Source organism: Oryza brachyantha, chromosome 3 (assembly GCF_000231095.2).
Source record: "Oryza brachyantha chromosome 3, ObraRS2, whole genome shotgun sequence".
Taxonomy (NCBI): Eukaryota; Viridiplantae; Streptophyta; class Magnoliopsida; order Poales; family Poaceae; genus Oryza; species Oryza brachyantha.
The window spans coordinates 1,147,332-1,162,846 of record NC_023165.2 but is presented as its reverse complement, the minus strand read 5'-3'; the positions used below and the strand labels follow the sequence as shown (position 1 = coordinate 1,162,846).

At 41.6% G+C, this 15,515-nt stretch overlaps 2 protein-coding genes and 1 pseudogene across 3 annotated transcripts; 1 reads left to right on the top strand and 2 right to left on the bottom strand.

The window, feature by feature from the left end:
• Window positions 1–699: 699 nt before the first annotated feature.
• LOC102720313 lies at window positions 700–2,216 on the bottom strand (annotated as a pseudogene).
• A 3,200-nt stretch (window positions 2,217–5,416) lies between these two features.
• LOC102699665 (DET1- and DDB1-associated protein 1) lies at window positions 5,417–8,975 on the top strand. Of its 2 annotated transcripts, none has more exons than XM_040522809.1 (4): window positions 5,417–5,548; window positions 6,119–6,176; window positions 7,962–8,023; window positions 8,103–8,975. In XM_040522809.1, the coding sequence occupies exons 1-4, from the start codon at window positions 5,420–5,422 to the stop codon at window positions 8,196–8,198; spliced, it is 345 nt and encodes a 114-aa protein (XP_040378743.1). In that variant the 5' UTR covers window positions 5,417–5,419; the 3' UTR covers window positions 8,199–8,975. The 2 variants fall into 2 exon arrangements, with proteins under 2 accessions (XP_040378743.1, XP_006649307.2); XM_006649244.2 differs by having other exon boundaries at window positions 5,417–5,581.
• A 2,211-nt stretch (window positions 8,976–11,186) lies between these two features.
• LOC102720033 (probable serine/threonine-protein kinase At1g01540) lies at window positions 11,187–15,010 on the bottom strand. The gene is made up of 7 exons (XM_040522808.1): window positions 14,203–15,010; window positions 13,385–13,489; window positions 13,174–13,296; window positions 12,135–12,305; window positions 11,913–12,042; window positions 11,627–11,833; window positions 11,187–11,540 (listed from the first exon to the last, which is right to left on the bottom strand). Exons 1-7 carry the CDS (start codon window positions 14,955–14,957, stop codon window positions 11,442–11,444), a joined length of 1,590 nt encoding a protein of 529 aa, XP_040378742.1. The 5' UTR covers window positions 14,958–15,010; the 3' UTR covers window positions 11,187–11,441.
• Between the last annotated feature and the right edge of the window lie 505 nt (window positions 15,011–15,515).

Genomic DNA, 15,515 nt, shown 5'->3' with positions numbered 1-15,515 from the left:
ATCCCCTCTCAATTTCTGCCCGTTGAGGGCAAAAGATTCCTTCTTCGGAACTTCCGGAGGTCTCCTTCGGAACTTCCGGCCAGTTCAAAATAGCAGCCCCCAACACTTAGAAAATTCAAAGTCAACTGCGAAAAGTCAAGTCAACGGAAGTTCCGGTCAACACCTTCGGAACTTCCGTGAATCTTACAGAACCGATTCTGGCTTCTTCGGAACTTCCGAAGGTCTCCTTCGAAACTTCCGTGAAACTTACAGAACCGATTATGGCTCCTTCGGAACTTCCGTGAACCTTACAGAACCGATTCTGGCTCCTTCGAAACTTCCGAAGGTCTCCTTCGGAACTTCCGTGAAACTTACAGAACCGATTCTGTCTCCTTCCGAACTTTCGACAGTACCTTCGGAACTTCCGTAAATTCCAGCACAACTTCAAAAAGATAACAAAAGATGCACTTCAAAAACATTTCCGAGCACCAGATTCATTCCTAGATTTCATTTGCACACCCCTCTTTATAGTACGGCATTCCTAGTTGACTCAAATTCAAAGTAAATACACACGCCAACATGAATATACCGACTTTACTTCTCTTTTTACGTGAGCGGCGCAACAGCAACTTTTTCATGAGGACTATTTATACCTTCACATTCTCACACACGTCATTAGTCCTTATCATTTGATTGTCATTAATCACCAAAACAAATTAGGGGCCTAGATGGACTTTCAACATGCATACAAGTTTAGAGACAGCTGGTGCACTTCACTCATTTCGCTCCTAGAACTGGCAATATCTTGTAGTTGTTGAATCCTGCTCAGTGAAAATCTTTTGCCATTCATCCTCATTTCGCTCCTTCCCCGTGGTAAACACCACCATGGCCATATCATACAAGAGTTGTGCTTCATACATCTTGTCCGAAGGAGGTCTAAGCACTATGTTTACTATTATTACCTTCCCTGGTGTCTTTCTTGAACAAATAGCCTTTTTACACACTGACAAGATCTTCACACATGTCTCGTCACTCCAGTTATGCAACACATTCTGCATGCAAAATACATATATTAATTATCAAGGACTAAAATTAAGTTATTGCAATTAGTGTCACTAAGTCTCTTGTACAACATGTGTGCCTAATTATAAATACATGCATTTATAAGTCATTTGTACGATGACATTTCTTATAACCTGCATTCGTCAATAACATTTTCTAGACCTAGACGTTTGCCAATAGCATTTTTTTAAGATTCTCTCTTGTTTTAAAACTAGTTTATGAGTGCATCTTTGGCTGTGTAAGTCTTAGTTAAGTAGAAACCATAGTATTCTTGATTTTTTTTATCATTTTCATGTAATTGAAAGTTTAATAAAATTCCCTTTATAAAGATAGTAGTTTTAAAGATAGTCATAGTGGATGTTATAGATAGATCCTAAACAGGGATGTGCAGCATACTAGCATGTATAAATGCATGTATACTAGTATATCATTTTCTATTTACTAATAAAAACAATATATACATAAAACTAACAATAACTATTATTAAACGAACTTTAAAAACAAATTTTTTTACCATCCTTGAAAAAGTATCTCAAGAAAGTATCTCAAGGTACCACAACTTCTAGTGTAAAAAATGTGATAACTTGAGTTACATTGTAACTTGAAGTACCAAAAATTTATATTAAAATTCTTAATACCTTAAGGTAGGACGATAAAAAAACCTTCAAAAACAAACCGTTAGTTTGCCCACCACTTGCATCAATTCCAAATTAAACAAAGAGATCAATTTGCACTATCAACAACAAGGAGATTATTCATCGTACATTGAGAAGCACAGCTTCAACAGGTGGGATATATTCCATCATGTCGCCTGCAACAAACACAACCGTCTCATCAGCCAGCATACCATCGATCACATGTGGAAGATCCAACACGGAGCATTCGATGTGCGGGAAGGCCTCGGCGATGGCTTTCGCCGCCGTCCCATTCCCGCCACCGACATCAACCGACGAACCGATCCCCGTGAACACCTCGGGGCACTCACGAACAGCAAGTGCCATTGCGAACATGCTGTCTGAACCTAGGCCATCGTTGAAGATCTCACTGAACTTAGCATCACGGCTTGTTATTCCATAAACGTCCGTGCCATTTGCCATTATAAAGGGTGTTTCAGGTGCTTTCTCCTCAAGCCGTGTTGGTGTGGTCTCATCCCCAAACCACTTAGCCAAGTGCATGGCTGCATTCACTTGGTAGTGCATGGTCACGGCAACCACAAAGGGTGAGAGGTTGATTGCACGATGCGTGCCAGTGTTGTCCGTGTCACCAATGAGTATGCGAGACATTGGTGTGAGACAGTACACAGCTTGTGTGATCATGTTGGTGCTGCTTTCTTCGCGTGATCTATTGGAAGCATCGGGAAAAAGACCTGACATGGGTCAGAAACCTCATGAGATGAGCGAACGCTTCGTGTTTGTTTGAGTCGATGAGGAGCACGGCGAGTAGCTCCGGCAATGAGGCTGTACCCCCACAACGATGAATGGCGTTAGGGATACCGAGCTTGACAGCGCACTGGAGAGCCATGGATTTTAGATAGCCGAAAGCGTGGCACCATAGATCTGCTTGGGCTTGGAGTACCTCTGAGCCGGATGCAGCAGCCGTTGCTCCTATCTATTAGATTAATTTGAATATATATATATACACACTTTTGGGTATAGTATGTTGTAATATATATACTGGGAGCAAAGATGACCATTGGTAGGTTGTATAATAGTCAATGCGTACCACATAATCTAACCTCGTCCTTGCGACTATATGGCAGATTATTTAGCACCTCCATGGAGTGTACTCCATTTTGTGGAATAATTAACTTTTTGCCACTCTTGCGAGTGGTGATAACAAATTTTTCATCGGACTCATATGTCATAGACATATAAAATATCATATGTCATAGACAGCGAGTGGTATATCCGTTACCATCTAATCTTAAAGAGTGACAAAAAGTTAAATGTTTAAGATTTCGAGCCGTAAAGTATAAAAAAAATTATACCGACTCATGCCAATAGAGAACCCTATCATCCTCTCTCACTGTCTATGAATATACGATGCTTTTTGGTGAAGAAATACAAGGTGTCTTTTTTACCTTTTTTGATGTGTCGTTTAATCATTCATCTTATCAGCAAAATGTTATGCGTTTGGCCAACACAAAAAATATATATTCAATTGTTACTATAACTAATTTGATTTGGTGTTATAGATATTCTTTTATAAACTTGCTCAAACTTAAATTATTTTGACTTAGGATATGTCTGAAACGTCTTTTATCATGTACTAGGGGGAGTAGGTACTACATATTTTGTTGTGACTTGATTTATGATTAAATGCATTTAATCATGATTTAGGTTTTGTCCTAAAGATGAATAGTTAAATATTATATATAATAGTAAACAACATCATGTATTTAAAAACATGCAGAGAGATAGAGTATAAGCAAATCTCATTGTGTCCCATGGAAATCAGGGGGTGGTCCAAGTGATCCTCAGACCTCCCTTGATTTTGGCTTAGAAGGAACCACATCTCTAAATCCAGTCCAAATCCACTTGGTAAGCATGGCTCGTATTTTTTTTAACTTTTGGACATAAAATATGGATAGTAATTTTGTGATATACTATTGTTATAATTACATTAGACTTTGAACAAATTCTCCATATATATACTGAGTTCATGGCGTTATGAAATTTTAGAACGTGCAATAGAACCCGTAAACAAAAAATTTTCGAGAGATGCCGTTGATGGCCATTACCCACAATCCTTTGAAAAAGAGATCTCACCACCATATTTTTGCGTTTTCTTATATATAAGTATAAGTACAAAATTAAATTTTTAACATTAAAATTAAATTTGAAGTTGATTTTAAGTTTTTTTCGTTGAAGTTTATTTTTCAGCATTGCATTTTAGATTACTAAGAATATATATATAAAAGCTTATTAATAAATTACTTTTCGTTTGTAAATATTTCTTTTGAAAACAACCACCCCTCCTTGCTTTTTGCAGAGCCAATTGCTCCAGGTTTGTTACGTGTTGGATGTCGCCATGGGTGTAATAATTCAAGATGCAATCTGCATCTGCATCTGTATCTCTGAAAATATCAGCATGTCGATGCGGATACGGAAGTACATTGATGTAATGAAACTGTCCCCATGTTCCCCATGTTTCTTTGTACGATTTGGGGAGACGATGAAAGAAAAAAACAAGTGGAGGATGAAATGCCGGCCTCTTTCATCAGCTCCGGCCGTTTGGACAAATTGTGGAGAAACCAAACTCTCCCAACCACTGGTTACAGAAAGGACTACATGTGCATGTCGCTGTCCAATTAGCAGCAATTTTCTCCTCTCTTTAATCCTTAATTAATGATCGAGACTCTTAGCCCTGACTTGATTTAGTACCTGTCCAAGGATACGGCTACTGCACGAATCTTATATTGCGGTCACTTTCAATTGATCGTGGATCTATCACACCTTTCTTTCAGAAAAAAAAAAACTCATTGGATTGATTGTTTGCATTTTTCATAAAAAAACCAAATGACATATTCATAAACAAAAAATAATTTATAAATAAAATTATATATACGTGTTCTTAGCGATCTAAAAATCAAATCTACAAAATAAATTATAATAAAAACCCTAAAACTTCTCCTAATATGAGGTTAAAATTTAAATTTTAGCTTTAAAAATGGTGGTGGCTCCACCCCACCACCAACTTCCATTTTTTAAGGTAGTGGGAAAGGCCCATATGTAAGTCTTCCTCCACAAACCCTCTACTTTATATATAAGAGAAAAAAAATACTTTGGGGAAATATATACATAAATTAATAAAAATATATGCAAAATAATAATAATAATAATGGATTAACAATCATTTTTTAATTAAAATCCTGTTAAAACGCAGGAGCAATATGCTCGTAAGCATAACTAAAAAGATGAGGTTGAATGCCTTTTCAAAACTCACAAATCTGTACTGCTACTGTTATTCATTCATAAAATCGCATGAATACACTATTATTCATTTATTTGAATTTGCATGAAGTTTCTAAATTTGACCAAACTTAAAGAAAAAATATAATGACATTTCTAGCGTAAAATAAATATGCTATAAAATATATTCGATGATAGTTTTGATGAAACTAATTTAGTGTTGTATATGTTAGTATTTTTTTGTATAAAAATGTTTAAACTTGAATATGTTTGATTTGGGACAAACTTAAAAACTGGTCAAATGTTTAATTTAGGATAACATAAAGAAACTTATGAATGGAATGGAACGGGCCGTAGAAATTCATGGGCCCTGAAGACCATTTAGGCCCATAAAAAGAAGGCCCAATAGTCCAGCAAAAATGGGCCTTAACCCAAGAATTTATTGTCTTGGTGACTGGGTGTGGTCCATGAGTCCATCGCACTCATCGACGAGTCCAGCGTCGCCGGAGGCGGAGACTTCACGGCGAACTCCACCGGCGGCGATGGGGAGCTCCCTGGGTAGCTGGCCATCCTACAACCCCCAGAACTTCAGCCAGGTCGTCCCCGCCGACCCCTCCGCACAGCCCTTGGTCCGTCTCCGTCACCCCTCTGTCCCTCTTCGCGATCGATCTATGTGCTAGAAATCGTGATCTCCTGCCTTGCGCGTTAATTATTATCCAGAATTAGGCCGGATGTACTGTTGATGCCACGAATTTTCTGCGTTCTGCCCGAGTCCGTCGGTGAAATTCCAGTATGTATGATTAAGAAAAGGTGGTTAGTTTTTGTTTCTAAGTCCCAATGCCAAATAGTTGGACCAAGTTTTAGAGGGATTTATGCATTTAGGTTTTTGTCTCTCTCATGGTCAGTACTCTTCGCAGGCTCAGTTGATATGGCGATCGACTGCTGATGGGCTTATGGTAGATTTCGTTTTTTTCCCCCCCTCTGGTCTGCTTGTAATGCTACTCCAACCATAGAGCCACTTGTATTGCAATTTGCAAAGCATATATTCAGTTGTCATTTCTGTGCTTCTGGCCAGAATATCATGCTGGCAACTTATCTTGTGGACGCATTGCATTGCCCGCATAACTGCCAATACTTATCCTTTTTTTTTTGTGTGTATGTTTCAGAATATCGTACCAGCCACTTACATTGCAACGCACAGGACAGATCCACCTCCCGGTCAAGGTATCTAGTACCCATGTTTCTTGAACCAATGCTGAGATTTTCTGTGCTAATTCTCTCTTCTGCATATGTAGTTGTTTGATTCCCTCACTGTTCAGTTGTGTATAATTGAATGCAATTGCTCATTCATAATACATCAAGTTCGTTTTACAGTAGTACTCAACATAGTATGGCAGATCCCCTGGACTGTTTGGTGCTAGCCAAAAATAATGTAAACCAGTGGCTCTCTTGTTTTTCATGAGGGGAGCAATGTTTAGGCCCAAGCACCTGTACTGAGTTTCAGTAATGCAACCTCTTCAGCTTTATCTTCTGAGTTATAGATCCATGAATAGATGCTCTTGGACTGCTAGAGATGTCTTTACATTCAATATTTTTCCCATTTCCTAGAACTGTAGTTTTGACTTCTTGATATGTAACTCGCACACATTATTGCTAATTTGCCCAACTTACTTTCAAGTAGGTCCCCTGGGGCCTTCGTACTGACAGTATTTAGAACCTCGAAACAAACTTTTCTCTTGGGGTATGAGGGAGAGTAGACAAAGTTGAATCAGAGAGAACCAGGACCTAGCAGGAGAACTGGAAAGATTAGCTATACCTGATCTTACAACTTCAAAGCTGAGTAACCTTGAATTGATCTGATACCAGTTAAACACAATCTTATCTATTCAAACTAGAGTCTTCAGTGTATGTTTGGTTCAATATTTCCTCAGGAACTCTTCAAGTTAACTGTTGGAGGGTTGGAGCCTTCCAATTGAACATGCCATATTGCCATTGATATAAGATTGATTGAACTTAGAGGCCCTTGAGAGCCTGGGCCAAGTGAAGGGGGTAAAACTCCTCTCTTAATATGCCATTACCGTTCAACTTATATTGTACTATATTTGTATTAAAACTTACTAAATTGTCAATATAAATTTACTTCTTATTAATGTAAATATTCCCATATCATTTCCATGTGACAAGTCTAAATGCATAACTTTAGCAGTCAACTTTTGGCTTAGCACATTCTAGCTCAACATTTATTTTGACAAGAGGTTGAAATTGCCTAATGATGGATCAACATAATTTTGTGTTTTCGCCTCAAAGATTTTGATCCAGCCCACTGTGTACCTTCTACAATTTTGTGTCTGCATTTTTTTAAAAAAAATTTTCTCCTGCCTAATCTTTTGCCTGGCCAGGGCCAGGCTGAACCCACCAATCATCCTGGTTGCTTTTAGGCCTGTTCACTGAACTCTCCAGATTTCAGGTGCAGCTATTCAGTAAAAAAAGATACTGTATGCTGCTTACCATCTCCACACACACAAAAAAAAAAAAAAAAAAAAAAAAAAAACAGAGGCGAATTGTCCAATTTCATCAGGAGTGAAATGTACCAACCGACCAAAGTGCTCTCTCATATCTGTCATATTTTTCTAGTGTTGCCGACATAGTGTTGTTGAAGTGTTCTGATTGCAGCATGCTTTGGATTGTTTCATTTATAAAATGCCCTTCTTAGATGTTTTTTGTTGACATTTCTTATGCTTATGGTAGTGGCAGATACATTATCTAAACAATTGCTAATGAACTTTCTTTTTCTAATATATCTTTTGAGTGCATTGGTTCATTAGATATTTTCATAGTAGAACAGACTCAATAAAAACTCACTCTTTTTAGCTCATTTTAATTCTTTGCGGACACACGTCCATTCATACCAGAACTATCACAGACATTCCAATTCTTCCTTTTTCTGTACATAAACCACCTTTATATATGTATTGACTGTTAACTGGTCGTTTGTGTCTGCAATTGCAGTGATAACAACAGACCCCAAGAACATCCTGTTGAGGCATTTTTATGAGAAATCCGAGGAAGAGGTGCACTGCTAAGACTCTCACCAAGTTCTCATATATTAGTATAGAACAATCTATTCTGAACGATTTATCTTATCTGTAGCTGAGGCAAAAGAGAGCTGCACCAGATAATCTCACCCCACAGAACAACGGCAAACAACCAAGAGGCCCTGTCGCTGATGCTGGTGGTAGAAGCTAAATCGCAGCTGGTGTTCCTTCCTGCGTCTCCGATGGCCGTTGCAGCCGCTGCTCCTGATGCGTGTCATACTACCTGTATGTTGCTTGTTCAGGCATATGATTAGCTTGCTCACATAGCAGTGTCATCTCTCTTGTGTGACTGATCAAAAGAGCTCTCCCATGCATGTACAATGTACATAGTACATACCTACATTCTCAGTGCGGCACCTTTGACACGGCACTATTGCAGTCTTCTGTGTGCTGCGTGCATGGATGTGAGTATAAATGTGCCCACGCTAACCCCAACTTGATCGAACCATGACTCCATAATTGCCTCTGCGTCAGCTTTCCAAAGGCTGACAGTGATCATTGCCTCGCTTATCTCTTAGCATCACCTTCTTTTGTCAGATTATATTAGTAGTGCATATCAATCATTCGTGCTCACGCCCGTTGCCTTTCTTTTGGTTTCCGTTTTCTTTTCTCATCCATTTCTGAACGACGACGGCAACGGCGTGGTCTCGTGAGAGAGAGACCGAATTCCACTGGAAGAGGCCGTCGTTTGCCTTTGGCCCGGCGCGTTGTGTGCTCGCGGCGCCGTGCTGCGCGACGCGACGCGGGTCGCTGTCCAGGGGCAGCGGAGCGTGCACGGCTCGGCGTTTTGCTGTCCAGCTAAGCAGCGGCGGGCGAGGAAGACGCGCGCGCGTGATGGGGAGAGTCAGCGTGCCCACGGCAGCGGCCAACCGGGCGCTCGCCGATCGCTGTATGTGTGTACCTTAGTTTGTGGGAGCCCGAAAGTATTGCTGCCTCGTCTTTTCACTTTTTCTTATATTGATAAGTTTAAATTTAAATTTTAAATTTTAAATTTAGAGTTAATTTTAAGGTTTTTTATATTTCATTTTTTCAGTGTTTGCTTTTAGATCGTTAAGAATATTTATATGAAAGTTTTATTTATAAATTATTGTTCGTTTGCACATATGTCGTTTGACTTTTTCTTAGAAACGAAAAGATACCTAAACAGTACCCTGTCAGAATCTGAAAAGGCCGTGTCTCGGCTTATGCTTATTGTTTATTTTCTGAATTATACGATTATAGAATCTCTGAATGTTAGGAGTGGTTGAAGATTCTGAGAGAATCTTGAGTTTCTCATATTTTGGGTACTAATGCTATAAATATGTTTACTATGCATTTTTTATTTTGATACTGAGGGGGCACATCCGAATCTCAGAATCTAATTTGTTCCGAGTAGATGAAGACTCTGGGAGAAACTGTAGTTGCCATAAGCTACCAGGCCATGATATCAAACAACCCATAATCCCATATGTTGAAATGGGTGTAACTCTGGCCGTCTGATCTCTAACCGGACGGTGCATTTTGATGGCACTAGCTAGCAGCGCATGCTGGTTGCTGGCAGCAGCAGCAGAAGAAGAATCGAGCCGCGAGCTGAACACGAGTTCAAGGCTGGACCAGGTCCAGGGAGAGAGTGGCAGACTGGCACCCGCGCCTTCTATAGCCGGGCTGGTTCCATGTGGCGCTGCCGCCCGCCGTCGACTGGCCCACCGGACAAGCCCCCAACGGCGGCGACCCCACCGCCTGGTCCGGTCAATCAAGCTGTACCGGCTGCCTTGTGGATATCGCTCGCGTCCATTTCCGGCCAGCTCAGGCGCTCACGAGGTCGCTACCGGACGGCGATCGCCTCAATCTTATGTAGACGCTACACCGCTATATCGACGTCTCATCTTTCCACTTCTGTTTATACTTATAAATTTAAATTTTTAGTTTAAATTTAAAGTTAATTTATGGTTTTCTTTTATCATAGTTTTTTTTCTAAGTTTATCTTTTTATATAAAAGTTGTATTCACTATTTTTTATTCAAAATATATCGTTTGGCCACGCTGCGTTTTGTTTACCATGGCGTCTGCTCATGCAGCATTATCACCTTGGATTGATGCAGATGTTGTTCACAAGTCACAACGGCAGAGTGGCATGCAAAGCCACATACATAGCTGCGTTTTTCAGCTTTTAGGTTGTTCAGATACTACTTTTCGTGCTGTTTTGCAATAATTAGAGTGAAGCATTAGGCATTCTCAAGACAGGTGATGTTTGTTCTATTGAATAAAGTAGGGAAAAGGAGAAGAACACGTCAGAAATCAACCAAAAAATGTCTCTGTTTTTCAGCCCTGGGTTCATGCATCCTCCAAGCCGTTATTTTGGCCGTTTGTGTGCCGTATCCTGCTCCTCTCTCCTCAGCTCACAAGTCATAACTCTTCCACCTTTTATAATGTAAAAATCCATCTCTGAACATTTACATCGCACAGTAGCTCCAAGCTAACCGTTGAAAATTGAAAGAAACTTCTCTCCTACTACCACTCAATACTCCACTTCAGTACTGTAGTAATAGTCCCAAATAAATCAGCATGGTCAAACCAATTTTTCTCATGGCATCATGTTACTTCACTGTGTTCACAGGTCATTGCATACAGGGAGGATCACGATTTCGCGGTAACTGATGGATCACGTGATAGTGGGATCATCACCTGCTAATTAATCGGTACTGTCAGCGGTCAAGTTTGTTAGCACAAGATCCAGAGTTGGTTGGTTGTAAAAATTAATGAGTAGTAGTAGCACGGAAAAGTCACAGCAACTGAACATGGTAATGAAGATCAGAAGTCGATGAAGACAAGGCGAAGAGACAAGAACTGACGCAAATGCTGTGCAGCTGATCACCAGATGCAGTATAGTGGACAAAAGCATTTGCCAGAAGAATATACAAGTCCCAAGCTCTGCAGCCAACTAACGGAGATCATAAACAAAAGGCTTAGATGCAGGATTGAAGTGTGAGATGAGATGCAGCAGTGGTCATGTGACCTCATGTGCAAGCAAGCAGACACCAAGTATTAGGCTACAAGAAGAAAGCATCAGTTCTTCCACTGCAGTAAAGCAGGCAGGTATCATCATCAGGAGTGGACTGGTAAAAGTCTAAAAGACGCATTAGAGTAGACAAAAACCGTACTTGCGTTAGGTGGAACCACATTAACATTGTACTCCAGTTAGCATTAGCTGGGCATAGTCAGTCACAACACCACCCTACACTTGTGTAGTTTATAAGTGTCAAGTGTCACAGAATGATGCTCGAGTATAATACAGTCAAAAGAGCAAGGAGAGTTGGTTATGAGATCCAAAGAGGAGGAAAAAATTATGTAATGACAACATGGTTAATATTGGCAATCCATACAAACTCATGTTCAGCTGTAGTACTGGGCAGTTGTCATCTGTACCGTTGGTTCTCACGCTTGCTGTAGTTACCGCCATCCCTTGAACTGTGCCTGTCCGATGTGTGAGGTGCATCCCTTCCAGGCTTCTTATCCTGTATGAACAATTGCGTCAGAAGGTGATTTAACTACTGCTTAGTAAATGGAATGCATCCAAATGTTTTGATTGAGTAGAGCATACATTCAATTGTAGGTCATCCATTTCGAGCATGTGGATTACATGCCCCATTTTAGGCCTCTTATGGCCATCAGGATCAACGCAACGAAGGGCGACCAGAAGTGCCCGTTTCAGTACTTTGGGAGAAGGCTTCTCAGCCAGCTTGGGGTCTACTACCTCCTCAGCTTTCCTCTCAGCAACCATGGTCTTCAGCCATTCAACCAAGTTCACCTGAAGAAAAAGTAATAGCTTCGTCAGATATCAGTAGTTCTGGACGAGAAATTCACAAAAGAATAGATAGGATGCTAACCTCTCCAGGTGCCCTTGTGTAATCTACAGGTGATCTACCTGTTATAATCTCCATTATTAGTACTCCAAAGCTATAAACATCGCTCCTCTCGTTTAACATTCCAGTGCTGGCGTATTCAGGTGCCACATAGCTGCAACATAGCCATTATTTCAGTAATGATAAGAGATAACTTTATGAAAAGTAAATGTTGAGAAGCCCTGTGTATGGACTGTCAATACTAACCCGAAGGTTCCCATAACACGGGTAGTAACATAACTTCTCTCTGAGCACAATAGCTTCGCAAGCCCAAAATCTGACACTTTAGCATTCCATTGCTGGTCAAGAAGGATATTGCTAGATTTGATGTCACGGTGGACAACCTTCGGTTCCAGCCCCTCATGAAGATAGGCCAGCCTAGAGAGCAGAAGTTGGGTGTCAGTATTCATGTGTTTCATTATCAAATCCATCTTTTAAAAGAACTGTTGATGTTGTTTAAGCAAGCCTCAGACAATATTGCTTTCAGGAAAAGAATATTATCGGTAGAGTGCTTGTCAATACACATGATGATTTAGTCTAAGGTTTAACTGTCAAACAGGGTCACAATGTTCTAATCCGAAAGCATGTGCAAGGTAAGTATTTAGTTATCTACAGGTGGTATCTTAAATCTCTGTAGAGAGAATCACAACAATCTCAAACTGGGCGCTTTGATTAAAATAAAGCAAGCTGGAACCAGGAAAGCAAAGAAAGGACGAATGCAAGATGAGCACATGCAATGTCCAAGAAATTCGACACCTTTACTTTGGCGTTTGTACTATTTAAATGCACAGGAAATTCTAATTGTTTTCTGAACAATCAAATAATGCCCAATGCTAAGTAGGAGTACATAATGAAAAAACAAACATGTTGTTTCTCCTTTTTTTTGCGTATCTGCTAAACATGGGTTACAATCAGCTGTCTTGGGGAATATGTGCATGCTAAGGAATATGACCTAACGAACTTGAGTAAAGCACCTGAATTCCCACGACAATCAATTTCACCAGATTTAGGCTCTACTATCCTAACTAAGATGCATGTGTCACAACAAAACAGACCTACCTAGCCATGCCAGCTAGCACCTGTCTTCTAAAATCTCAATGATTGTGACCTACGTTTGTCCATGGTATTCATATTTCATAATCCTTAATGTCGAGGTATCAACTTAGGAACAAAATCAGCCAAACATACCACTATTCGAGCTATTCACTTTGGGAAAACTGGCGTGCAACAGTGATAGAAGTATTACCCTTTAGCAGTACCAAGAATTATGTTCATCCTGCTTTCCCAAGTTAGTGGGCTCACATCCCCAACATCACCATGAAGCCATTGATCAAGATTGCCGTTGTCTACATACTCGTACACAAGCATCCTGTTCAACCAAAACGGCGATACTTGTCAAAACTCCGTTATTCAGAGGCAGAATAATAATGCACTAATGGATGCAGAGATTTCCTTACCTGTAAGCTCCCTCTACACAGTAGCCGAGCAGCCTGACGAGATTCTTGTGCCGAACACGCCCGATCGCTTCGACCTCCACCTTGAACTCCTTCTCGGCCTGGCCCCTGCCAAAGCAGGAAAAAATTTGATTTTTTATTTGTCAGAAAGAGCAGGACAAAACAGTGAGAAATGAAACAGTAATCCAGTCCCTAGAAAGGCGTGTAGGATTAAATTGTGTCACAGAGATCGAGACGAATGGGGAATGGAGATGGGCGCAAAGAAGAGTAAATGATGACAGCAATTTGAAACTTCTTGAGCCCCACGAGCCAACCGCTCATAAGCAAACCACTGTTCATGAATAAACTGAAACAAGTTGAACCTAAGCGCAAAATCCTATCGAAAACACAGAAAAAAGGGATCTTTCCCTTCTTCAAATGGAAATTCACAGTTTCTACAGCTCGTTTTCTGGTCCATCATCAGACTTGATCATATCCAAAACCATATTTCGGCAGAAGAACAAAAAAAGAGAGATCTGCCCGTCATTCGATTAAGTAGGGTGAAACACAAACGGAACAGACAGCCAAAGAAAGCGATGAAAAAGAACAAAAACACAAAAGCAATGAACATCTCAACTAAATAAGTGAGATTTTTACTAACAAACCAAATCACAACAACCCAGTTTAAACAGAAGGGGGAAATAGCCTGTTTTAATTAAGAAAAGGGTATTCCTAACCATGGCCACTCACCCAAGGACGAATTCGAAGCTACAAGAATGGAAAATATGGAGATTTCCTGTCAAAATCAAATCGAAAAGCTCCCAGCGAAGACACAACATTACCTATTATTGAGAAGATTCTTGACGGCGACCATGGTGGAATTCTGCAGCGTGCCCTTGTAAACAATCCCGTAGCCGCCTTCTCCGATCACATTCTCCTCCGCGAGCCCGTCGGTTGCCTCCTCGAGCTCCCGGAGAGTGAACCAGTGGCCCCACCCGAGGTGCGACACCTCCGGCCCGGCCGAGGCGCTCGCGGTGCTCCTCGGCGTGGCCGCGTCACGCTCGCTCCCGCCGCTCGTCGTGGCCGACATGCCGCTGGCCGCCGTCGACCGCGTGGATCCCGCCGCTAGCACCGGCGGCTGCGACCGCTGCGGCGGCGGCGGAGTTTCTGCTTTGGCGAGCTGCACCCCATGCTGCGCCACCGGCGTCTGCGACCGCTGCGGCGGCGGCGGCGTCTGCTGCTGCTGCTGCTGCTGCCGGCGAACGATCTCCTGGATGTCCTTGGGCGGCGTGGGCTGCTGCAGGTGCTGCTTGAGAATCTTGGTGTCGGCCGGGTACAGATTGGATGCGAGGTCATCGCGCCGTCGCCGGCGGCGCGAGAGGCAGATGAACACAAGCACGAGGACGAGCACGATGGCGGCGCCGACGGCGATGCCGATGAGCACCCACAGGCGGAGCCCGAACACCGCCGTCCGCTGCGACAGCCACCCGTTGAGGTACCCGGCGCTCCACACCGACGACGGCGCGCCCTGCTGGTGCCGCGAGGAGTGCGCCTGGTGCGGAGGCGCCTCGGCGAGCAGCCTCCTCTGACCCACCATCGCGCACCACGAGAGGGAGCTGACGATGAAGCAGAGCGGCCAAAGAATCCAAGGCCAAAGCGCGCTGCTTTGCTTTGCTTTGCTTACATAGGCGTGCGACTTTGACGACGGGAGAAAGGGGTGGATGCGGGGGGAGCGTTCTGGGTAGATTTTCGTGGGTGACGCTAGTGATTTCTGTTTGTTACTGGTTTGCCTGGGTTGATTTTCTGCGGCGCTCATATGACAGGTGGGCCCACAGACAGTGAGCTGAGAGGGGAGTAGGGACGGAGGTGATTGGATTATGGCACCACAGCACCACTGAAATTCAATCTCTTTTTAAGCATGCTGTTCCTTTTCTCTTAGAACAAATATATATATGGGGTGATAAATAAATTATATATATATATATATATGTATTTTAGCGATCTAAAACTCAAGGGTAAAATAAACTTTGGTGAAAAAACTTAAAATTAGCTCCAAGTTTAATATTAAAAAATTAAATTTTGGTATCTAGCATAAACAAAAAGACATGATGATATAAATCGATAAACATAGGGTATAAAATAATACATTGTGTCA

Coding starts and splice junctions, on each gene's coding strand:
- LOC102699665 (XM_006649244.2), top strand. CDS start 5,420: ATGAGTCCATCGCACTCATCGACGAGTCCAGCGTCGCCGGAGGCGGAG. Junction 5,582..6,118: donor ACCCCTCCGCACAGCCCTTG/GTCCGTCTCCGT, acceptor TGTATGTTTCAG/AATATCGTACCAGCCACTTA. Junction 6,177..7,961: donor AGATCCACCTCCCGGTCAAG/GTATCTAGTACC, acceptor CTGCAATTGCAG/TGATAACAACAGACCCCAAG.
- LOC102720033 (XM_040522808.1), bottom strand. CDS start 14,957: ATGGTGGGTCAGAGGAGGCTGCTCGCCGAGGCGCCTCCGCACCAGGCG. Junction 13,297..13,384: donor TGTGTAGAGGGAGCTTACAG/GTAAGGAAATCT, acceptor TTGGTTGAACAG/GATGCTTGTGTACGAGTATG. Junction 12,306..13,173: donor ATTCTTGGTACTGCTAAAGG/GTAATACTTCTA, acceptor TCTGCTCTCTAG/GCTGGCCTATCTTCATGAGG.